General features: G+C 49.5%; 1 protein-coding gene across 1 annotated transcript in view; it reads left to right on the forward strand.

The window, feature by feature from the left end:
* The first annotated feature begins 4,354 nt into the window (after nt 1-4,354).
* The window catches only part of LOC130386157 (seizure protein 6-like), a 44,834-nt gene continuing 24,188 nt past the window's right edge, over nt 4,355-25,000 (forward strand). Inside the window, exons 1-7 of the mRNA XM_056594932.1 lie at nt 4,355-4,402; nt 5,779-5,974; nt 16,336-16,521; nt 18,970-19,138; nt 19,950-20,116; nt 21,169-21,363; nt 24,495-24,633. Coding sequence (XP_056450907.1) covers nt 4,355-4,402; nt 5,779-5,974; nt 16,336-16,521; nt 18,970-19,138; nt 19,950-20,116; nt 21,169-21,363; nt 24,495-24,633 — 1,100 coding nt within the window. The remainder of the gene's footprint in view (nt 4,403-5,778; nt 5,975-16,335; nt 16,522-18,969; nt 19,139-19,949; nt 20,117-21,168; nt 21,364-24,494; nt 24,634-25,000) is intronic.

Below are 25,000 nucleotides of genomic sequence, written 5' to 3' on the forward strand. Positions count from 1 at the left end.
CACACTGGGTGTGTTGATGTGGTGAAAGTCGGGTCAAAGACACACCTCCTGTTGCCAAGACAACCGCACAGATGGTGGAGACGGGGGGTCCGGTGGGGGGTCCGGCGGGTGGTGTTACCGTTGTAGTATTACGGTATTATCAATAGCTGTATTGTTATATTAGTATTGTAAAATGAAGTATTACAATTAATATTACCATAAGTATTAGTAGTGATATTATTAATAGTATTAGTATTAATATTGTTTTAATTTGTATACATATTCTAAGTATTCGTTTTGTTCATTTTGTTTGTTCATCTATTATTAGTAAATTATTTGTATTAGAATTATTATCATTAGAATAAAAAGTATTAATATATTAGTGATAATAGTAATAATGGGATTAGTATTTTTATTATTAGTTGTAATATTATTAGTATTAGTATTGTTGTTATTAGTGGTAATATACTAAGTAATAGTTATGTTTGGATTAGTAAAATTATAATAAGTGTAAGTATTGTAATTATTAGTGATAATAATATTTTTGGTATTAGTATTGTCATTATTATTAGTAATAATATATTTTATTTTCATTAGTATTATTATTAATGCTATTAGTATCCACATATGTACACAGCTGAATCGTTATGCCTCAATCTCAAGAAGATTCTTTTCGACCACTTTTATCAACTTCTTTCAGAGTGCACTTTCCAATCTTCTGCGGGAGAATCAGACGCATCAATCACAGGCTGAATAATTGATACCAGTCCTCTCATAGGTGTCTCTCTCACGGTGAAGTCAACGGGCCTGCATCTGTTTAACCGCTATTTGCATATCATTTAAATATCATTTAAATATCTCCTCCGCTCTCTCTCGCTCCGGACTGAGCGTGCTCAGATAGCGATGCTCTTTCAGATGAAGGGAGCCTCAAACAGTCCGGGCTCCAGTGAAGACTTTCTTTCTGTGTTTCCGCAGCTCGATAGCGAGCCTAAATTGAGTCCTGAACCTTATCATCAAACACAATAAAAAACGCGCATATAAATTAAACCCCCGCTTGTGAGTCCGTTCAGGGACAACAACATGACGGCGGTCTGAGTAACGGGCCTGTGTGCGCTCGACCGTTGTGGCGTGGGGTCTGTGTGTGTGTGTGTGTGTGTGTGTGTGTGTGCGTGTGTGTGTGGGTGTGTGTGTGTGTGTGTGTGTGTGTGTGTGTGTGTGTGTGTGTGTGTGTGTGTGTGTGTGTGTGTGTGTGTTAATGTGGGTGTGTGTGTGTTTGTCTTTGTATGTGTATGCATGTGTGTGTATGCCTGTGTCTGTATGTGTGTGAGTGTGTTTGTATGTGTGTGTGTGTTTGTATTTGTGCGTGTGTGTATATGTGTATGTATGCCTTTCTGTGTGCGTGTGCATGTGTTGTTGTGTGTGTGTGTGTGTCATTGCATCTGAAAGGAAAACGCTGACTTGAGCGCTCCGTCTGGGTTGCGCGGCGGCGGCGTGTAGAGGCCCGTCTCCCTCCTCATTCAGCCCCTCGGCTGATGAGGCTGAGGGAGATGCTGAAAGAGATGCAGATTGGAACAAACTGGTGAGCGGAGAGGAAGCAGAGTCTGAATGATGCTATTGATGAGGTTTTTCTATCTCTTAGTCACCTCTGTAATTATTACTATATACGCTTTTACCCAAAGTGACTCAGTGGGTGTCAGAGTTAGACAGTATAAGGAGCAGGTAGGGGTTAGACAGTACAGAGACAGGTCATTAAGGAGCAGGTAGGGGTTAGACAGTACAGAGACAGGTCATTAAGGAGCAGGTAGGGGTTAGACAGTAGAGTGACAGGCCATTAAGGAGCAGGTAGGGGTTAGACAGTCCAGAGACAGGTCATTAAGGAACAGGTAGGGGTTAGACAGTACAGAGACAGGTCATTAAGGAGCAGGTAGGGGTTAGACAGTACAGTGACAGGTCGTTAAGGAGGAGGTAGGGGTTAGACAGTACAGAGACAGGTCATTAAGGAGCAGGTAGGGGTTAGACAGTACAGTGACAGGCCCTCTCCAGGACGACTACAGATTAGGCTGCGGACGTTGGGAATTGAACCATAACCTTTTGTTTGGGAGTCGATAAGCCTGACGACCGGACTATCTCCTTGGTGCTCTAAATCCCCACATCACAGACACATCGTAGAAACAGGAGTCTAGCCCTGAAGGGATGGCGTCAAATGCTCATCACTTCAGTGGTCAGCCGGGGAACAGGGGGAGGGTCCGTGTGTGTGATCTGTCCGGCGCTCCGACCGGGAGCGGCTCATTTGCACACCGGATGAGTTCCCCCCGTCCTCCCGGAGCGGGGCGAGACGAAGGGACCGCCGCCCCGGGCGCTGTCATTGACGTCGCCCTTGAGATCACGTGACGGCTCCAACTCCCCCCACGGCGCCCGGCCTCCTCCCGGGACCGTCGCCGCGACAACGATCCCCCAACCCTCCCCCCCACTCTCTATAAAAGCCAGGTACCGGCCCCATGTAGGCTGATCCACTGGGCTATGTAGCACTGAATAACCCCTAATATCAGCTCTATGTGATGAATAACACTGAATAACCCCTAATATCAGCTCTATGTACTGATAACACAGAATAACCCCTAATATCAGCTCTATGTGATGAATAACACAGAATAACCCCTAATATCAGCTCTATGTGATGAATAACCCTGAATAACCCCTAATATCAGCTCTATGTGATGAATAACACAGAATAACCCCTAATATCAGCTCTATGTGATGAATAACCCTGAATAACCCCTAATATCAGCTCTATGTGATGAATAACACTGAATAACCCCTAATATCAGCTCTATGTGATGAATAACACAGAATAACCCTAATATCAGCTCTATGTGATGAATAACCCTGAATAACCCTAATATCAGCTCTATGTGATGAATAACACAGAATAACCCCTAATATCAGCTCTATGTGATGAATAACCCTGAATAACCCCTAATATCAGCTCTATGTGATGAATAACACTGAATAACCCCTAATATCAGCTCTATGTGATGAATAACTCTGAATAACCCCTAATATCAGCTCTATGTACTGAATAACAATGAATAAAACCTAATATCAGCTCTATGTGATGAATAACACTGAATAACCCCTAATATCAGCTCTATGTGATGAATAACACTGAATAACCCCTAATATCAGCTCTATGTGATGAATAACACTGAATAACCCCTACTATCAGCTCTATGTGATGAATAACACTGAATAACCCCTACTATCAGCTCTATGTGATGAATAACACTAATAACCCCTAATATCAGCTCTATGTGAAGAATAACACTAATAACTCCTAATATCAGCTCTATGTGATGAATAACACTGAATAACCTCTAATATCAGCTCTATGTGATGAATAACACTGAATAACCCCTAATATCAGCTCTGTGTACTGATAACACAGAATAACCCCTAATATCAGCTCTACGCTCTTCTGACCTATGCTATTGACTTCCTTCTGGAACGTCCTCACGTCGGGTCTCAGTTTATTTAGTAGATCAGCTCTGGGGCCCCGTGGTGGCGCGCGTTTGACGGGCCCGCCGTTCGGGGGCCCCGGGGGCCCGCGTCTGAGGCCCCTTCATTCGTTGCCTTAACGAGGCGGCCCGGCTCTGGGTCGGTCCGGAGCAGATGGAGCTGTCAGCGCTCCTTAAGCCCGGACGTGGACCCCCTGCACGGCTGTCAGGCCTTATTAACGGGAGGACGGTGGGAGGGAGGGAGGGAGGGGGAGAGGGGGGAGGGGGGATGTAGGGAGGGGGGAGGGAGGAAGGGAGGGAGGGGGGAGGGAGGGAGGGAGGGTTTAACCACTGAGAGGCAGAGGAGGTGCAGGGGAACGTGGAATCACGGGAAGCAGAGCAAAGAGGTGTGTGTGTGTGTGTGTGTGTGTGTGTGTGTACCATGCCTTGGTGGACTTCTACCTCTCCTCTCTCCTCTCTCCTCCTTCCTCCGGGAGAGAGAGGAGGGAGAGGAGAGGTCTGGAGGAGTGATCGCCTGGGGACGCTCTCTCTCTCTCCTCTCTCCCCTCCTCTTCCTCCTCTCTCCTCTTCTCTCTCTCTCCTCTCTCTCTTCTCTCTCTCTCTCTCTCTATCTCCCTCTCTCTATATTCTCTCCCCTCTCTCCTCTCTCTCTCTCTTCTCTCTCTACCCTCTCTCTCTCTCTCTCTCTCTCTCTCTCTCTCTCTCTCTCTCTCTCTCTCTCTCTCTCCTCCTCAAAGTCATGTGTTTGCCATTCAGGACGCGCGAGGAGAAAGGATTTGCCGGTTAAACAAAGCGACGGCGTGTTTGTCGAGCGTTCAGCCGAGCGCCGCCCAGGACTTTTCCCATTTGGCAAAGCAAACATGGACGCAGCGTCCGGGTTCAGAATGAGGGGGGAGGGCGGGGCCAAGGTGAGACGGGGGACGGGAATCGAACCCTGATCTTTGATGAGCGGGAACTCTGCATGTCACGCGATGCGATCGCCCGATTTCCGGGGAAGGCTGCGTGGCTTGTGATTGGTTGTGGGGTGAGATGGAGCGTTGGGGGGGTAGACTATAGAGGAGGGGTGTCCGGCGATGATGAGGCAGTGTGTACCAACAGCTCCCGGGAGATGGGCCTCCTGCTGTTTCCATTTGAGCTGCTCTGGAGGAATAAAGGTTGTGTGGATAATGATTTCAGTTCAATCAGTCGACTCAACTTTCTTAGTGTTTTTTGTGCCACAATGCAAAACAAAGTGATTAGCAACACAACAAGATATGAGTTTGAAATAAACACAAGCAAAACTGCGTGTTTCTTACCTGTCTTTCCGTCTGTCTCTCTGTACGTCCATCTGGTCGGTCCAGACGGAGACTGTTTGATCCCTGCCTGTCTTTTTGTCGGTCTATTCATCTGTTTCATGTCTGTCTGTGTGTCTGTCTGTGTGTCTGTGTGTCTGTCTGTCTGTCTGTGTGTCTGTCTGTCTGTCTGTCTGTCTGTCTGTCTGTCTGTCCGTCTGTCTGTCCAGCTAATGTCCATCTGTCTTTCTGTTCATCTGTTTGATGTCTGTCTGTCTGCCTGTCTGTCTGTCTGTCTGTCTGTCTGTCTGTCTGTCTGTCTGTCTGTCTGTCTGTCTGTCTGTCTGTCTGTCTGTCTGTCCGTCTGTCTGTCCAGCTAATGTCCATCTGTCTTTCTGTTCATCTGTTTGATGTCTGTCTGTCTGCCTCTCTAATGTCCGTCTGTCTGTCTGCCTCTCTAGTGTCCGTCTGTCCGTCTGTCCGTCTGCCTCTCTAATGTCCGTCTGTCTGTCTGCCTCTCTAATGTCCGTCTGTCTGTCTGCCTCTCTAATGTCCGTCTGTCTGTCTGCCTCTCTAATGTCCGTCTGTCTGTCTGCCTCTCTAATGTCCGTCTGTCTGTCTGCCTCTCTAATGTCCGTCGGTCTGTCTGCCTCTCTAATGTCCGTCTGTCTGTCTGCCTCTCTAGTGTCCGTCTGTCTGTCTGCCTCTCTAGTGTCCGTCTGTCTGTCTGCCTCTCTAATGTCCGTCTGTCTGTCTGCCTCTCTAATGTCCGTCGGTCTGTCTGCCTCTCTAATGTCCGTCGGTCTGTCTGCCTCTCTAATGTCCGTCTGTCTGTCTGCCTCTCTAGTGTCCGTCTGTCTGTCTGCCTCTCTAGTGTCCGTCTGTCTGTCAGCCTCTCTAATGTCCGTCGGTCTGTCTGCCTCTCTAGTGTCCGTCGGTCTGTCTGCCTCTCTAGTGTCCGTCTGTCTGTTGGCCTGTCTAACGTCCGTCCGTGTCTCCCTCCACCTGTCCAGGTGCTGAACGCCAGCCTCCTGGAGGGGGAGGTGCTGTCCCTGGAGGACACTGGGGGCCCGGGGCCCTCCCTCCTGGCCAACGAGTCGGTGCTGATGCGGGGCCTGGTGGTGCGCAGCCACAGCAACCAGATCTCCATCAGTTTCCGTAGCGACCGCGGCCAGGCACGCTCCGGCTTCGTCATCCTGCGCTACCAAGGTGAGCGGGGGCGGGGTGTGGGGGGGGCAGGGGGCCGGGGGGGGGACACAGTGGGTAACCGTGGGGATCAGGTGCGTCACGTTACGATGGGGATCCAATGACATGTGTTACTATGGCGAGCTGCTATTTGACTATGTGGCGTTTGACTATATCACTGATACGTCACTGATACGTTACATGGCAATTAGTTATTTTACGTTGCCATGGTGAGTAGCATTCAATGGTGAGTGTGTGTTTGTGATCGTGTGTGAGTGTGTGGGTTTGTGTGAGAGTGTATTTTTGTGCATGTGTGAGTGCCTGTGTGTGTGTATGTGTGTGTGTGTGTGTGTGTGTGTGTGTGTGTGTGTGTGTGTGTGTGTGTGTGTGTGTGTGTGTGTGTGTGTGTGTGTGTGTATGTGCGGGTATTTCTACATTGTTTGTGTGAGTACCATGTGTGTGTGTTAATACCATGTGTGTGTGTTAGTACCATGTGTGTGTGGGTACCATGTGTGTGTGTTTAGGTACCGTGTGTGTGTGTGTGGGTACCGTGTGTGTGTGTGTGTTAGAACGATGTGTGTGTTAGTACCATGTGTGTGTTAGTACCATGTGTGTGTGGCACCATGTGTGTGTTAGTATCATGTGTGTGTTAGTACCATGTGTGTGTGGCACCATGTGTGTGGCACCATGTGTGTGTTAGTACCATGTGTGTGTTAGTACCATGTGTGTGTTAGTACCATGTGTGTGTGAGTACCATGTGTGTGGTACCATGTGTGTGTTAGCACCATGTGTGTGTTAGCACCATGTGTGTGTTAGCACCATGTGTGTGTGGCACCATGTGTGTGTTAGCACCATGTGTGTGTTAGCACCATGTGTGTGTTAGCACCATGTGTGTGTTAGCACCATGTGTGTGTTAGCAGCCCCATGTGTGTGTTAGCAGCACCATGTGTGTGTTAGCACCATGTGTGTGTTAGCACCATGTGTGTTTTAGCACCATGTGTGTGTGGCACCATGTGTGTGTTAGCACCATGTGTGTGTTAGCACCATGTGTGTGTTAGCACCATGTGACGCCGTGCCGTTGTACCAGCGGCTGCGGCGCCGTACTGCTCCGTGTCCCAACCCTAATCACAGCCCATTACGGGCAGCAGATTGGATTGTGGGTAAATAGGACATAATGGGGCAGCGTGTTGCTAGACACACAGGGCCCTGATTGTTCCCATCACCCAAAAAAAAAGAGGCAATTTAATTTTTATTTGTTTGCCTGCATCAGGAGGGCGCCTGCTCCTGCTTTTATTCCACTAAATGGGGCAGAATAAAAAGCCGCCAGGACAGAATAAAAGAGATTGCTTTTGATGCAGATGGCGAGCAGCGGAGAGAGAGAGAGGGAGAGAAGGTGTGAAACGCTCGTCAGCTCCGGCCCCGATCGGCCGGCCGGTGGTTTGGTCGAGCGAACGTTTGTGATGTCTTGACAGGCCTTCAATTCAGCACCATCACGGCTGACATGTGGGGGGACCAGACTCCGCCTTTTCCGTGTTTTTCCCCCTCACTTGTTTATCTTCCATTCCATTGACGTATTATTTCCGAAACAACAGAGATAGCAATTTTCCGAGCGATCACGCAAAGTGGCCGCTGATTACACGGCACGGCGCGAGGCCGGCATGGGGCCGTTGCCACGCCGACAGCAGCGGCTAATGGCGCCTCGAATGACGGGTGATCGTCACAACAGCGGCCGGATCACGACCGCACCGACCCGCCACCAACGCCGTCGCCGCCGCTGTGAAAAGTAGTTCCCTCAAACAAGCTCTGACTCTTGATTAACATCTTTCTTCCGGCGTAATCCGAAACCGTAACATTCTCAGACGAACGGCGCCCTCAGGAGGAGGCTCTGTTTGCCCGCCACATCCCGATTAATCAGATGAGAAGATATAAATCAGTATTCACGTATTACTTCCACCGCGTGACAACCACTTTCCCCCTCTCTTCCCTGAGATTTTCAAAGGTTATTAGCGTTTCGATCGGTGGAGATATTTCAATTTGTGTTCGTCTTCTTGGCCCGCGTATCGCTGTATCACCTTGTCCTCCGTAATGGGCTGATAGAAATGTGATTGGACAGGCGTGGAGGAGACGGATGGGCGGGAAGATGGATGCCCACTCGGGGTAATTAATATCTACTGTACGGGCTGCCGGCACGTCCCGGCTGGCTACGTGATGGATGGTGGCGTGGTATCAGCATCAGCACCACCGGCACACAAGGACGGGAACATGGACGTCGTTCAGGATGTGAGGCAGGGAGGGGGAGGAGAGGGAGAGAGGAGGAGAGGGAGGAGGGGAGGGGGAGAGGGGAGGAGAGAGGAGGAGAGGAGGAGGGGGGAGGGAGAGGAGGAGGAGAGTGGAGGAGAGAGAAGGAGAGGGAGGAGGAGGAGAGGGAGGAGAGGAGGAGGAGAGTGGAGGAGGAGCAGAGGTAGGGAGGGAGGATGATAGGGAGGGAGGAGAGGGTGGGAGGGAGGAGAGGGAGGGAGGAGAGGGAGGGAGGAGAGGAGGAGGAGGGGGAGAGGAGAAGGAGAGCGGGGAAGGAGGAGTCGGAGGAGGAGAGGAGGAGCAGAGAGGGAGGAGGGGAGAATGAAAAAGGAAGGACAAGGAGGAGAGGGAGGGAGGAGGTGACAGAAAGACGAGCAGACTGACGGATGGACGTGTTCCGTAGCGCGGTGGAGTGGGATGGTACATGGGGGAAATGAAGGGACATTTTGTTCAAGGTTTCTGCAGATACGTAGAGAGACACACACACATGCAGACACACACACATACACACACATGAGGACACAAACAAAAAGGCAGAGAGACAAACGCCAAGACACAGACTTTCAAAAACACACAAAGACACCCACACACACATATCCACTTACACAAACACACACAATTTCCGATGCACACAGACACGCACAAATGCTCAGACACTTAGACACACACACACACACACACACACACACACACACACACACACACACACACACACACACACACACACACACACACACACACACACACACACACACACACACTCTCATAACGTATTGATACAACTAAAAATAACCGCAACTTTTTTTGATTGCAATCTCTTTGAGTTCCATTCCTCACTCCTAAATACACTGGGGGCACGCCTTGTTCCTCCCTTGCATTATATTTCTATCCACGGTTTTATATTTCTATACAGTATATCCTTCTGCAAAGTGGCGATCAATAACAATATCAGTTAGTGCGCTTCGCAGATTCTCCGGCGAAATCCAAGCATCCAAAACTTTAAAAGTGATGAGACGCCAGGACCTCGACTTCCTCCGATCAGCGGCAGACCTCCATGCCTAGTGGGCGTGTACACACACCCTGTCTCACTCTCTCCCCGCTGTCTCACTCTCTCCCCTGCTGTGCCCTCGCTCGCCCCTGCTGTCCCAGGCCTTCCCTTTGGAGGGCGCTGTCCTCTCCTCGAGACGGCCCCAGAGGCGGGCGGTGCGAAGGTCGTTGCGTGGTCCGTGAATAAGGGAGAGTGATTGCGGTCCTGCCGCCGCTCCGAGCCGGCGCTCGGCTCCCAGAGGCGGGTCGATGCGATCGGAGCTGACAGGGAAAGTCACTGCAGGAGGAGCGCTGCCAGATGAGACGCGGGAGAGTGAATGCCTCTATCGACGTCTGGACTGTTAGCTCGCAAAGTCAGACGCCGCGTCACATCGTCGATAAAATAAAGTCAGGAGAAAATAACGCGGGCCCGACGTTGACCTCGGCCGTCTCCCTGCGCGGAGTTCCGCTGATTAGGCGCCCGCAAACAATCGTGGAAAACGACGCATCGCTCGGAGTGTGATCGCAATCTGCCAATTACTGTTTGATGTGTAGCAGACGCTCCCGTCAAAGTGACTTGGAGTGAATTCAGATAGATGTCGTTAAGGAGCATGTAGGGATTAGACAGGACAGAGACATGTCGTTAAGGGTTAGACAGTACTGAGCCAGGTCGTTAAGGGTTAGACAATACTGAGCCAGGTCGTTAAGGGTTAGACAGTACTGAGCCAGGTCGTTAAGGGTTAGACAGTACAGAGACAGGTCGTTAAGGGTTAGACAGTACAGAGACAGGTCGTTAAGGGTTAGACAATACTGAGCCAGCTCATTAAGGGATAGACAGTACAGAGACAGGTCGTTAAGGGTTAGACAGTACAGAGACATGTCGTTAAGGGTTAGACAATACAGAGGCAGGTCGTTAAGGGTTAGACAGTACAGATACATGTCGTTAAGGAGCAGGTAGGGGTTAGAAAGTACAGAGACAGGTTATTTAGGGTTAGACAGTACAGATACATGTCGTTAAGGAGCAGGTAGGGGTGAGACAGTAAAGAGACTAGTCATTAAGGAGCAGGTATAGGGGATAGACAGTACAGAAACAGGTTGTTAAGGGTAAGACAGTACAGATACATGTCGTTAAGGAGCAGGTAGGGGTTAGAAAGTACAGAGACAGGTTATTTAGGGTTAGACAGTACAGAGACATGTTGTTTAGGAGAAGGTAGGCATCTTGCACTAGTATACTAAAGGTAGGCTGAGGACACTGGGAATCAAACCAGGATCATTTGGGTTGGCAGCCTAACACCCAACCACTACACTACACTTTTCACAACTCTCTTGGTGAATTCATGAATTATATGCACGCACGTACCAGGTTTGCTCTGACCTTTCAGAAGTCGTACGGAATCGAATAGAGAATTAAAAGGTCTTTCTATGGCTGAGAGTTATTGTGCAGCTATTGAATAAGAGTTTTACAAGGTTGGTTTAAGAAACGAGTTCAACCATCCTTCGCAACTTCTCAAAAGAGTCACAAGGGAATGGAACAGCTCAATAGAGTTCCTTAGCACTCAATAGTTCCTTAAGATCTGTTCTTCCTTTTTCAGATGGATGGATGGTCTGAAATAACACATACTGAGAAAGATAGAAGGATAGAAGTAAAGAATAATGGTAGAAAGAAACAATGTGAAATTAATCATTATTATTTATCATCCACACACAAAGATGAATTTATCACTTCAAAAGATTTATTCATAATCACTTTATTTGATCATTTTGATATCCGATAAATATGTAAAAGACAGATGCTGTACATCACCCTACAACAGGAGATTTATTTTGAATCTATAAGTAAGTGAATAAGTTAATCCTTTCACACTGCAGTTATCCCCAACCAATATTTGTTTTAATCAAGTATCCTGTATGTGAGTGTAGATTATGTTTCTGTGACAACCGTTATCCTTTAAGACCAACCGTAAGATGTGCCCGCCTGTTAAAGACGGACGTGTTTTATGTGTGTTTGACTTTGATTAGTTTATAATAGTTGATGTTTTGTTTGGCCTCCTTCTATGGGAAACAGTGCATCACAGAAACCAAGACAACCATGTGATGGATGACTCTGCTTTAGTATGCCTCATTTGAACAAAACGGCACATTTGCATTTTTAACAAATGGAAGACAAACATTGTCATATTTAACGTTTCAGTCCTCAGAACTATTTGTCTGACACGCTTGTGTGAAAATGTATACATACTCTATTTCTAGAACAAAAAACACATTCATCTCCATTAAAATGTCCCTGAAAAAGTGGGGAACATCAATTGAGGATAACACACACACACACGCACACACACACGCGCACACACACACACACACACACACACACACACACACACACACACACACACACGCACACACACAGACACGCACGCACGCACACACACACACACACACACACACACACACACACACACACACACACACACACACACACACACACACACACACACACAGCCTCTCCCTCACATACCCATGGTGAGTGTGTATAGGGAGCATCTATCCCTGAGTGAGAGTGTATAGGAGTGTCTCTGGCTCTACAGGAGCATCTATCCCTGAGCCCATGCAGTGATAATAGGAGCATCTATCCCTGAGTGAGAGTGTGTTTAAGGAGCATCTATCCCTAAACCCATGTAGAGTGTGTGTAGGGAGCATCTATCCCTAACCCCATGTAGAGTGTATGTAGGGAGCATCTATCCCTGAGTGAGAGTGTATAGTCTAACCCTGAGTGAGAGTGTGTTTAAGGAGCATCTATCCCTAAACCCATGTAGAGTGTGTGTAGGGAGCATCTATCCCTAACCCCATGTAGAGTGTATGTAGGGAGCATCTATCCCTGAGTGAGAGTGTATAGTCTAACCCTGAGTGAGAGCGTATAGGAGCATCTAACCCTGAGTGAGAGCGTATAGGAGCATCTATCCCTGAGTGAGATTGTATAGGAGTGTCTATCCCTGAGTGAGAGCGTATAGGAGCATCTATCCCTGAGTGAGATTGTATAGGAGTGTCTATCCCTGAGTGAGAGCGTATAGGAGCATCTATCCCTAAACCCATGTAGAGTGTGTGTAGGGAGCATCTATCCCTAACCCCATGTAGAGTGTATGTAGGGAGCATCTATCCCTGAGTGAGAGTGTATAGTCTAACCCTGAGTGAGAGCGTATAGGAGCATCTAACCCTGAGTGAGAGCGTATAGGAGCATCTATCCCTGAGTGAGATTGTATAGGAGTGTCTATCCCTGAGTGAGAGCGTATAGGAGCATCTATCCCTGAGTGAGATTGTATAGGAGTGTCTATCCCTGAGTGAGAGCGTATAGGAGCATCTATCCCTGAGTGAGAGTGTATAGGAGCATCTAACCCTGAGTGAGAGCGTATAGGAGCATCTATCCCTGAGTGAGATTGTATAGGAGCATCTATCCCTGAATGAGAGCGTATAGGAGCATCTATCCCTGAGTGAGAGCGTATAGGAGCATCTATCCCTGAGTGAGAGCGTATAGGAGCATCTATCCCTGAGTGAGAGCGTATAGGAGCATCTATTCCTAAGTGAGAGCGTATAGGAGCATCTATCCCTGAGTGAGAGCGTATAGGAGCACCTATCCCTGAGTGAGAGTGTATAGGAGCACCTATCCCTGAGTGAGAGTGTATAGGAGCACCTATCCCTGAGTGAGAGTGTATAGGAGCCTCTATCCCTGAGTGAGAGCGTATAGGAGCACCTATCCCTGAGTGAGAGCGTATAGGAGCACCTATCCCTGAGTGAGAGTGTATAGGAGCATCTATCCCTGAGTGAGAGTGTATAGGAGCATCTATCCCTGAGTGAGAGTGTATAGGAGCACCTATCCCTGAGTGAGAGTGTATAGGAGCATCTATCCCTGAGTGAGAGTGTATAGGAGCATCTATCCCTGAGTGAGCGTGTATAGGAGTGTCTCTGGCTCTCCAGGAGCAGCGATAACTAAGCACATAAGCGCTGCGTCTGTCGCCGGGGGACAGTGGCGGCGGCGTCTCGCTGGCTGGCTCGCCGCACCACGGAGCCATTATTTGTAATAGCAAAACAATCAGAGTTTATGGCCCACTACCGCAGCGAGGAGGGGAGGAGCGGCCTAATTTAATACCCCTTCAATTGGCCAGACGCTCTCTTCTCCTCCGTTCCCTGCTATGTGTGTGTGTGTGTGTGTGTTCACGTGTGTGTGTGTTTCTGTGTGTGTGTGTGTGTGTTTCTGTGTGAGTGTGTCTGTGTGTGTTCACGTGTGTGTGTGTGTGTGTGTGTGTGTGTGTGTGTGTGTGTGTGTGTGTGTGTGTGTGTGTGTGTGTGTGTGTGTGTGTGTGTGTGTGTGTGTGTGTGTGTGTGTGTGTGTGTGTGTGTGCACGCACACAGGTATATAGTGTGTGCACCTGTGTGTCTGTGTGTGTGTGTGTGTGTGCATGTGTGTGTGTGTGTGTGTGTGTGTGTGTGTGTGTGTGTGTGTGTGTGTGTGTGTGTGTGCATACATCATACATGCATATAGTTGTGTGTGTGTGTATGTGTGTATAGTGTGTGTGTGTGTGTGTGTGTGTGTGTGTGTGTGTGTGTGTGTGTTTTTGTGTGTGTGTGTGTGTGTGTGTGTGAGTATATTTTGTGTGTATAGTGTGTGTGGCACTCTGCATGCTCAATAGGGATGTAAACGCTGCTATGATAACAGCCCTGAACGCTTCATTGGAGACGGTGATAAAGGGAGGAGGGGAGGGGTGACCCCGGAGGGCGGAGATGGGGTGGAGGAGGCAGTGGGGGAGGGAGGAGAGAGGAGAGAGGAGAGAGGAGAGAGGGGAGAAAGGAAAGGGGAGAGGGGAGAAAGGAGACAGGAGACAGGAGAGAGGAGAAAGGGGAGAAGGGAGGAGAAAGGAGAGAGAGGAGAGAGGAGAGAGGGGAGAGGAGAGAGGAGAGAGGAGAGAGGGGAGAGGAGAGAGAGGAGAGGGGAGAAAGGAAAGGGGAGAGGGGAGAAAGGAGACAGGAGACAGGAGAGAGGAGAGAGGGGAGAGGGGAGGAGAGAGGAGAGAGAGGAGAGGGGAGAAAGGAAAGGGGAGAGGGGAGAAAGGAGACAGGAAAGAGGAGAGAGGGGAGAGGAGAGAGGAGAGAGGAGAGGAGAGAGCGGAGAGAGGACATAGGAGAGAGGAGAGAGGAGAGAGGAGAGAGGTTTGTTTGTAGAGAGTTAATCATGATGCTGGCAATTGAACATTTTGGGATGGAAGTGTTATCGATATTTATAAATTTATTTTTTATTGAGTGATTTTTATAAATGATATAAAGGTTGTAGATGTACAGTCTTTATAAAGGTTATACAAGTGGTACATATTTGTAGGTGTAATAGATGGAGGGGGTGATGGGTTAGCACTGTGAGGTGAAGCATCGACTCCAAAGATGACTGGATGATTCTCAAACCATTTCAACACTTTCTCTGTCATATCTTTAAATTTATTATTATAATCTCAGCGACTTTGACGAGTTTGGCACAACAAACAAAAACAACGCACAAAGAAAAAAACAAAAACTCCCCCTATCTTCACTTCCCTCTTTGAATTTATTTACTCCTCTGCCACGCGGCTTCAGTCAATTAAAAGTTTGTTTCATTAGCGTACTTCCAGTGCGCGGCCGCGGCTAATGAGGGGGAACGCGCGCGCGCGCGGCGGCCCGGGCGCCAGCAGCACCAGCGACGCTAAGACAGGGAAAAGAAGGCCGTTTAATGGCCTCCATTACAGAAGCGGCTCCGCCACATCCATCACGGCCGCGCCGCGGCGGCCAGGGTCGTTATTTTAAAAGCAGTGTCAGGTCCGCCACGCACAGCGAGCTGAACACATTGATCTAGCGGCGGCGGCGATGGCGGCGGGGACAGGACATGTGGGGGGGGGGGGGGGGGGGGGGCGGTACGCGAGGGGGATGTTGTTTAATTTTTTTATCCTTTATTTAACCAAGTCCCGTTGAGATATTTCAATCGCTTTTCCAAGGAAGCCACGGGGCAACAAGTATACGAGTTACACGGAAACATGGATGACAAGACAGACTAATAAGGACAAAGGAACATGGAGGACATGATGACAAGGCAGGCGAACAATACTGGACAGCGTCAGCATCCCAGCAGTTAGACCGTAATTCATTAGACGACACGAGCGCCACTCCAGAGACACTGCACAGAGTGGGAGGGGCCACAGAGAGTCCTGGAACACTCCATCCAATTAGGGAGGAGTGTGTCTGTGAGTGTTGGAGGGTGTGTGTGTGAAGGGGTGTGTGTGTGTGTGTGTGTGTGTGTGTGTGTGTGTGTGTGTGTTAGTGTGAGTGAGTGTGAGTCTGATTGTGTTTGTCTATGCGTGTGTGTGTTTGTGGTGTGTGTGTGTGTGTCTGACTATGTGTGAGTGTGCTTATGTGTGTGTGTGAGTGTTTGTGTGACAGGAGCGAAGGGCTGCGTGATTTCAGAATATAAACAGACTCTTCCTCCTCTGACCTACCAGGCGTGGAGGTCGTCTTTGAACCCCGGAAATGCCAGAATGTGACCTTCACCAAAACAAACAAAGTGTACGGAATAATGGGAGCCATTTTGAATACAGTCAACTGACTCTGACACATTTATTTGCTCTTCCTCCTCCTCTTCCTCTCCCTTCTGTCTCCTCTCCTCCTCTCCCTCACATCCTCTCCTCCTCTTCCCCTCCTACCTCTCATCTTCGTCCTCCCATCCACTCTCCTTCGTCCTTCTTTCCCTCTCCCCAATTCACTCTCCCCCTCTCTTCTCTCTCCCCCTCTCCCCCTCATCTCCCCTCTACTACCCTCTGCCTCTCCTCTCTCTCCCTCCCTCCCCCTCTCTCTCTCTCTCTCTCTCCCCCTCTCCCTCTCTCTCCCCCTCTCCTCTCTCCCCCTCTCCTCCCCCCCTCTCCTCCCCCTCTCTCCCTCCTCTCCCCTCTCCCCCACACCTTCCCCTCCCCTTCTCCTCCCTCCCCTCTTCCTCCCCTCGCCCCCCTCTCCCTCTCCTCTCACTCCCCCTCTCCCCCTCTCTCTCACCCTCCCAGCCTTCGTGCTGAGCTGTGCGTTCCCCCGGCGGCCTGCGGGGGGCGATGTCTCAGTGTCCCGTCTGCAGGCCGGCGGAGAGGCCTTCTTCGTCTGCTCCAGCGGCTACCGGCTGCAGGGGCCGGAGGTCCTGACCTGCCGCAACGCCACCACGCCCTACTGGAGCGGCAAGGAGCCCACCTGCGTCGGTAAGAGACAGGAAACACTTTAGTCTGCTACTATTTACCGTCTACTGTTACTCTGCTCTTTAGTCTACTCTTACTCTACTATTTATTCTCTAGCCTTTAATGATCTTGGTGCGAGATGAACCAAACAAAGCCCTTGCTGGTCCTAAATGACACTTATCTTCAACTGTAAAGCTTAAACTGTAAAGCTTAAAATGTAAACCTTCAACTTTAAACATTCAGCTGTAAACATTCAACTATAAACCTTCAACTGTAAACATTCAAATGTTAACCTTCGACTGTAAACCTTCAAATATAAACCTTCAAGTGTAAACATTCAAATGTAAACCTTCAAGTGTAAACATTCAAACGTAAACCTTCCACTGTAAACCTTCACCTGTAAACCTTCACCTGTAAACCTTCCACTGTAAACCTTCCACTGTAAACCTTCCACTGTAAACCATCCACTGTAAACCTTCCACTGTAAACCTTCACCTGTAAACCTTCCACTGTAAACTTTCCACTGTAAACCTTCCACTGTAAACCTTCCACTGTAAACCTTCACCTGTAAACCTTCCACTGTAAACCCTCAATTTGAAACCTGCACGACACAGCGGACATCTTTCACCCAAAGTGAACTCAATTTGCAGCATGACTCGGCTTAATTCTCTCGCCTGAGTTCATGACGTGGGTTCAGATGGGGGTCTTTTAGGAGCAGCTAGGGGGGGGCAAAGGCCATCAGCTCACTCCAGAACGCCAGCGGGGAATCGAACCCAAGGACCTCTGGGCGTTAGCAGTCCAACCACAGCCTGCCAGCCCCCAGCACAGCGGTGTGACAGCCCCCACCGGCCCTGCCAGACACGCATTAGCATTCCTGAAACACTGGTTAGCGGCGGAATTTCAATTTGAGATAATGAAAGTTAGCCCGCCGGGGAGAGGGAACGCACTGTGGCCCCTGAGCTGGAGGGGCCCCGCACGCCAAAAAACACAACCGCACAGAATTCAATTAAAGCTGACAGGAAGTGACTTGATTGGTCTCTTTGTACATGAAAGCTAATTGGGAAGTGTTTCATGTGGGGTGAAGTACCTGGCTGTCTGCGGGCGCCTTTGATTCAGCGGAGGGCTGCTCTCGCTCTCCCTCCCGTGAATAACTCACCTTCGTTTATATTCCGCGCGTTAGCTGCTGCTGCCGACACCCGTGTACACAAACAGGGGATGAAGCGAGCATTTTGATAGCGCTTAACAAAACAGCCCTCCTCCATCTTGTTAAAGGAGGAGGGGATAAGACAAGATGAGGTAAGGTGAGCTTTATTCATCGTAAAAACAGGCAATTTGGGTGTCACGGCAAAGTAATAGGATGTTTATGTTTATGTGGAGGGTTTTATGAATAACTATTAACATGAAATACTGTCTTGTACTTCTGCTGTGAAACCCTAATTACCAGTTTCTGGGATTGATAATGTTATGACACGATTAAGGATAGGACTAATTTTGTTATGACAAAATTAAGAGTAGGATTAATAAGGATATGACACTATTATGGTTAAGATTAATAATGATATGACACTATTCAAGGTAGGATTAATAATGATATGAAACTATTTAGGGTATTTATTTAGGATCAATAATGATATGACACTGTTAAGGATATGATTAATAATGATTTGACACTATTAAGGGGACATATAAAGGATCAATAATGATGGCCGTTAAACGCTGAGGGTGTGTGATGCTGAGAGTGTAGAGGCCAGTCCGAAAGGGTCTGTGTTCGCTCCCTAATGTCCACACATAGTCTACCTGGAGTCATCCATAATGCACCTTAACTCCCACCGGCTCCTTAAGGACATGTCTCTGAATGTTGGGTCACTTTGGACTCAAGCCTCTGCTAAATGAACCATAAGATAGTTATAAATGATCCTCTCTTTTCTACACGATGATATGGGTCAGGGCTCTCTTGCGAAGTAGACGTTTAATCTCCGGAGACTAACCTGTTGTAATGACGATAAACGAGATGAAAGCACGTACATTTATGAGATCTTTGAACTTTGTACACGTACATGCATTTCATACATGTACCTTCTTTCATCACAGGTTTGTATTTGAAGTGAGACACAAACAACAACCAGAAATGTGTGGAAAAAACTCCTTGTCCTGCGCTGCCATAGACGCACACACGCACACACACGACACATGAACACACACACACACACACACACACATGTACACACACACACACACACACACACACACACACACACAGACACACACACACACACGCACACACACACACACGCACACACACACACACACACACACACGCACACTCAGTCCAGCTCATCTTTTTTAGTATCTTTTATTTCCCCATATTTTCTTCGCTCCCTCTCTCTGTTATGAATAAAAATAAAGATTTCCCTCTCACCTTCTTGTCTCCCCCCTCTTCTCTCCTCCCCCCCTCCTCTCCCCCCCCCCCAGTGTCTTGCGGGGGGATGATGAAGAACGCGACCCACGGCCGCATCGTGTCTCCTGGTTTCCCGGGCAACTACAGCAACAACCTGACGTGTCACTGGGTGCTGGAGGCCCCCGCGCACCAGCGGCTCCACGTGCACTTTGAGAAGGTGGCCCTGGCCGAGGACGACGACCGGTGGGTGGGGGGGGTGTGTGTGTGTGTGTAGACGTGTGTGTGTGTGTGTGTGTGAACGTGTGTGTGAACGTGAGTTTGTGTGTGGTTGTGTGTATGTGTGCACGTACATGTCTGTGAGTGTGCGGATGTGAGTGTACATGTCTGTGAGAGTGTGTCGGTGTGTGTGTGTGTGTGTGTCTGAGTGTGTGTGTGTGTGTGTGTGTGTGTGTGCGGAGCGGGCGGGCGGGCGGGCGGGCGGGCGGGCGGGCGCGCGCGTGCGTGCGGGTGGGTGCGTGCGTGTGGGTGCGTGTGTGTGTGCGAGTGTGTGTGTGGTGTTATATTGAATTGAAAGAACTTCAGAGGCTCCCCAGCTCTGCATGCTCGCGGTCACAAATGGCCTTTTAACATTTTAACATTCTAACAAAGCCACCGGGCCTCACGCTGGTACGCACTCCTTCCAGTCCTGCCCTCCACGACCAAAGCTGGGATGTATTTCAGGCAGCTCTGTTGCTATGGTTTTTGGAATTGTCTTGCTATCCTTTCTGTTGGTTGCGTTTCTGTGGTTTCTGATGGTTGTGTTGCTATGGTTTCCGGTGGTTGTGTTCTATGGTTTCCGGTGGTTGGGTTGCTATGGTTTCTGATGGTTTTGTTGCTATGGTTTGTGGAGGTTGTATTGCTTTGGTTTAATTAGGCTGCGTTGCTATGGTTTCAGGAGGTTGTGTTGCCATGGTTTAATGAGGCTGCGTTGCTTTGGTTTCAGGCGGTTGTGTTGCTATGGTTTCAGGAGGTTGCGTTGCTATGGTTTCAGGAGGTTGTGTTGCTATGGTTTCAGGCTGCTGATAAAGAACGGGAACAACATCGACTCCCCGCCGGTGTACGACTCCTACGAGGTGGAGTACCTCCCCAACGAGGGCGTCCTGAGCACGGGGCGACACCTCTTTGTGGAGTTCACCACCGACGGCACGCTCACCTCCACCGGGGCGGCCATCAGATACGAAGGTAGGGAGCACTCAGACACCGGCTCCACCCAACCCAGCTCAGAGCTGCTGCAGCTACACCCAGAGAGGGAGTCAGAGAGAGGGGAGGAGAGCGGGGGAGAGCAAGATGGATAAAATAATCACCCCCCTCCCTCTTGACAATTCTCCTCCGTTGAGGAGTGTTCAGGCACCTGTGATTGACAGGCGAGATGGCTTTCCCCAACCAATCAGGGAGCAGATGGGCTGATTGTCGAGGAATGACCCGGAGCGTTCCTCTCTCTAAACGGTCTCACAGCGAGGCTAGCACGGGCGACTGGAGCCAGGTGTTCTCACTCAGACGCTCTCTCACCCACAGCTGACAGATGGCTGAGGCAAATTGCACTTAAATCTGATCTACAGCCCCTTTGGTATCTCATTGTTTAGGAAAGGCTCTGAAGGTAAGGATAACGTAGGGGAAGGTAGGGGAACATCTCTCTCATAGAACATGTTCTCTCTCATCATCCCATGGTTTCTTCCCTCCATCTTTCGCTGCCCTAATTATATATCCCTCTCTCTCTTTCTCTCTCTCCCCTACCTCAATCCTTCTCTCCTCCCTCCCTCATTCTCTCTCCCTCCTCTCCCTCCCTTCTCTCCCTCCCCCTCCCTCCTCTCCCTCCCTTCCCTCTCTCTCTCCTCCTCCCTCCCTCTCCCTCCTCACCCCTCCGCCCTCCTCCCTCCCTCTCTCTCTCCTCTCTTCTCCTCCCTTCCTCCCTCCCTCTCTCCCTCCTCTCTCCTCCTCCCTCCTCCCTCACTCCTCTCCCGTCCTCCCTCCTCCCTCCCTCTCTCTCTCTCCTCTCTCCTCCTCCCTCCCCCTCCCTCCTCTCCCCCCTCCTCCCTCCCTCTCTCTCCTCCTCCCTCCCCCTCCCTCCTCACCCCTCCGCCCTCCTCCCTCCTCCTCCCTTCCTCCCTCTCTCTCTCTCTCTCCTCCCTCCCTCTCTCTCTCTCTCTCCTCCCTCCCTCTCCCTCCTCCTCCCTCCTCCTCCCTCCTCCCTCCCCCTCCCTCCTCTCCCTCCCTTCCCTCTCTCCCCCTCCTAGCGTTCGCTAAGGGCACGTGCTACGAGCCCTTCGTGAAGTACGGTAACTTCAGCAGCAGCGACTCTGGCTACGGCGTGGGGGCGGTGGTGGAGTTCTCCTGTAACCCGGGCTACACCCTGGAGCAGGGCTCCGTGGTCATCGAGTGCGTGGACGCCCAGAACCCCCAGTGGAACGACACCGAGCCCGCCTGCCGAGGTGAGACCCCCGCTCCGAGACCCCCCGCTCCGAGACCCCCCGATGAGACCCAAAGCCCGCCCAGCGCGACGTTCGGTTGCTTCCTTGTGCATACCCCCCCTCACCCTTCTTACGCACTTATTGTATGTCGTACATCCCGGCACTTAAGAATAGTGCTTAGCCTTGTGTAGCGTCTTATCCTAGCTATCTCTGTTGTGTACGGGGGATGGGTTAACCTAGTGATAGTTAGTGCTTGGCACTTGGATCTATGAGCAACCTTACTGTACCGACAGAGGTATATTATACGTTTCTCTTTCTTCTACAATACAATACAATACAATACAACTTTATTAATCCCACTAGGGGCAATTAGTGTGAGCAGCTTGTATACAGACACAGTAACATACAAACAACAAATACACATACACAACTACGGAGCATTTAGTAGTCGAATTGCAGAGGGGATGAACGACTTGGAATGGCGGTTTGTTCTGCGAGCAGGTGAAGCGTAGCGACACCCCTGCTGGCAACACGGAGAATTCACTTTAAGAGCATGACCAGAAGAAGCCAAAATACATGCTGCTTTCTTAATGATTTGCCGATTGCAAAAATAACTCAAGTCCCTTTGTTTAACTCCGGTGATCTTAGGACAGATGTTGACAATACTTTTTTCTGACAGATGTACTTATTGTAAGTCTTTTTGGACAAAAGCGTCAGCTTTATTCCCTAAAAGTACATTTTAATGTTCACAGACGCCAAACAGAGGCAGAGTTGTCGTGCATGGAGGTAGCACGGTGTGCGTGATTATATTTTATATTTTTTATATTTTTACACTCGCCTCTTGTAGGAAAGTTCTAATTTGGCCTGTGTCCTGCCATGGCAGTCTCCTGTAGACCTCACCGACCTTATTAACCCAACTTCTTGGGTCGTGAAGTTTCCATCTCCAATAAATTCTGCAGAGTAAGTTTTGTACATTCCGATGTGCCTGCCCAAACATTCGGGAGGACCTGGCTTGGGATATAATAGAGTTCTGCTTCATATGCATGAAGGCATACTTTATCTATTCGCGATGTTAGCATTATTGATCAGCCACAATGAATGATGAATATCACACATCTTTTATTCATGTTTCAGTTGTAACAAGCAAGGTTGCTAACAAGCAAGGTGAAAATGTTTTCAAGCCGACCTGCCGGTATGATCAGAGCCGGAGGATACTCTGTCTCGAGCCTGGAAGAGGAGGCTGCACTCTGCTCTGCCCTCTCCCCGTCTCTGAGCCCTGGACACACCCAGCATATAGACCAGGGCACTCCATCCATCACACCCACCGTGTGTCTGTAGCTCCTCTCGCTCACTACGCAGCGCTGACCTTACCTCTTCACACGCTTACAAGGCGAGGGAGACTTTGTTTCTCACTGTCTGTGCAAAAGCCGTTTTCTAAACCCGAGCTCACGTCAAGGGAGACGTACGGAGAGCACCACATTGCTGGGGGTCGAGGGTCGAGGCAAAGGGAAGCTTTCAAGGAGACGCGCCGGCTGTGCTTGGTGCGCTTCATGAAGGCCTTTACTGTGTACTTAAACGCAGCCCAAATCCAATCACACAGAAGCGCTGAGATGGACTTTCTGTGTGAGGGTCAGTGAGTCATGCAGCCGTGGCGTTTACGGAGCACCAGTGGGCTTCAGACATAGCTGTGTACCTGCTGGTACACGTTTGGTACACGTTAGTTACATTGACATTAAGGGCTTATAGCAGAAGTGCCAAGCACTAACCATCACTAGGTTAACCCATTCCCCATATGCAGCAACAAAGATAGCTAGGACAAGACATTACACAATGCTAAGTACTATTTTGATGTGCAAGGACGTACAACATACAATAAGTGCATACATAAGTAGGGCTTTTTATATATTAGGTAAAAACATCTTATTTGCCAAAATTGAGTGATAGGTTCTATAATTAAGAACAAACAACGGTGGGCCTCTTCATAACTAATTTACATATTTTTTTAATTCAATAATGTATTTTTTTTTTTTTTTTTTACAAACCTTAATCTTTGGTGCCCCCTCAGGTACTTGGTGCCCTGCGCACTCTGTGTACTCTGCGTATAGGGAGCGGCGGGCCTGCATAAGTACAAACATAAGTTACAATAACTTGGCCCCGACTGGGTCTTAGCTGAACACTCGTCTGATTGGTCGTCACAGGCCACGACCCCAGAACCGCCTCTTTTAAAGGGACCCTAAATGTAGTGGTTGCTTCTTTGATTCAAACTTTGTCTTCTACGATCTCAAACATGGTAATCAAAGCGATTTCGTCACGTCACCAACTACATCGCTCGGTATAACGCACAAACTCAAAGGCGCACACTAGCTAAAAATAAAGGAACACGACAGTGAACCATAACCGTGTTGATAACAGCCCCCCCCCCCCCCCCCCCCCCCTGCTAAGCCCCCAAACTTGTTTTATTGCATCTCATCGTGTTCTAGTTAATTAGTGCTGAAACAGGAGTTCCCGGTGCCAGGACAGAGTGTAGGGGATAGCGTTTTACTCTCTCCGCTGTTTACTGCCCTTTCCTCTCGGACTCATCCGCAGGAAGAACCGAAAAACGCTTTTATTTCCAACCGACAATTTGGGTCGTGCGCCTGGGTCATCTTTTCCTTGCACTTTGAAAACGGTTATCGATCTGCGAGTGTGTGTTGTCCTTGTCCTGTTGTCACCGTCGGTAAACGGGAGGTCTGCTGTACTTGGCGCAGCTGGGAGACCGACCTCGACTCCCGGAGCCTCACGTCGGCCAGGAGACCGACGGACACAGGACGTGTTGAAGGCCTGCGTGGGGCAGAGGGGGCGCTTGTTTCGTGGGGCAAAGCTAATCGACGGGTGTGTTTGTTTTGAGGGGGGGAGGTCGGGGCTTAACGACGGGTGCTTTTGTTTTGTGGGGCGGAGTGAAACATGTGGTGTGTTTGTTTCGTGGGGCAGAGCTAAACCACGGGTGCGCTTGTTTTGTGGGGCGGGGCTAAACCACGGGTGTGTTTGTTCTGTGAGGAGGAGCGCGGGGCTTAACCACGGATGCGTTTATTACGTGGAGCAGGGCTAAGCCTAAGCGAAAGGTGTGTTTGTTTCGTGGGGCTAAACGACGGGTGCGTTTGTTTTGTGTGCAGCCGTGTGCAGCGGGGAGATGACCGACTCGGCCGGGGTGGTGCTGTCCCCCAACTGGCCCGAGGTCTACGACAAGGGGCAGGACTGCATTTGGGGGGTCCACGTCGAAGAGGACAAGAGGATCATGCTTGACGTCCAAGTGTAAGTCAATATCGGGCGGGGTCTCTCTCCATGTCGCTAAATGTTTCTCTCTCTCTCTGTCTCTCTCTCTCTTTCTCTCTAAGTCTCTCTCTATCTCTGCTTCCCTCAGTCTCTCTCTCTCTCTCTCTCTCTCTCTCTCTCTCTCTCTCTCTCTCTCTCTCTCTCTCCCCGTCTCTCTCTCATGTCTCTCTCTCTCTTAGTCCCTCTCTCTATGTCCCTCTCTTTCTCTCTATCTCGATGGCTATCTCTATATGTCTCTCTCTCTATGTCTCCCTCTCTCTCTCTATGGCTCTCTCTCTATCTCTATGGCTCTCCATATGCCTCTCTCTCTCTCTCTCTCTCTCTCTCTCTCTCACTCTCTCTCTAT

The sequence above is a fragment of the Gadus chalcogrammus genome, chromosome 7, assembly GCF_026213295.1.
Source record: "Gadus chalcogrammus isolate NIFS_2021 chromosome 7, NIFS_Gcha_1.0, whole genome shotgun sequence".
Lineage (NCBI taxonomy): Eukaryota > Metazoa > Chordata > Actinopteri > Gadiformes > Gadidae > Gadus > Gadus chalcogrammus.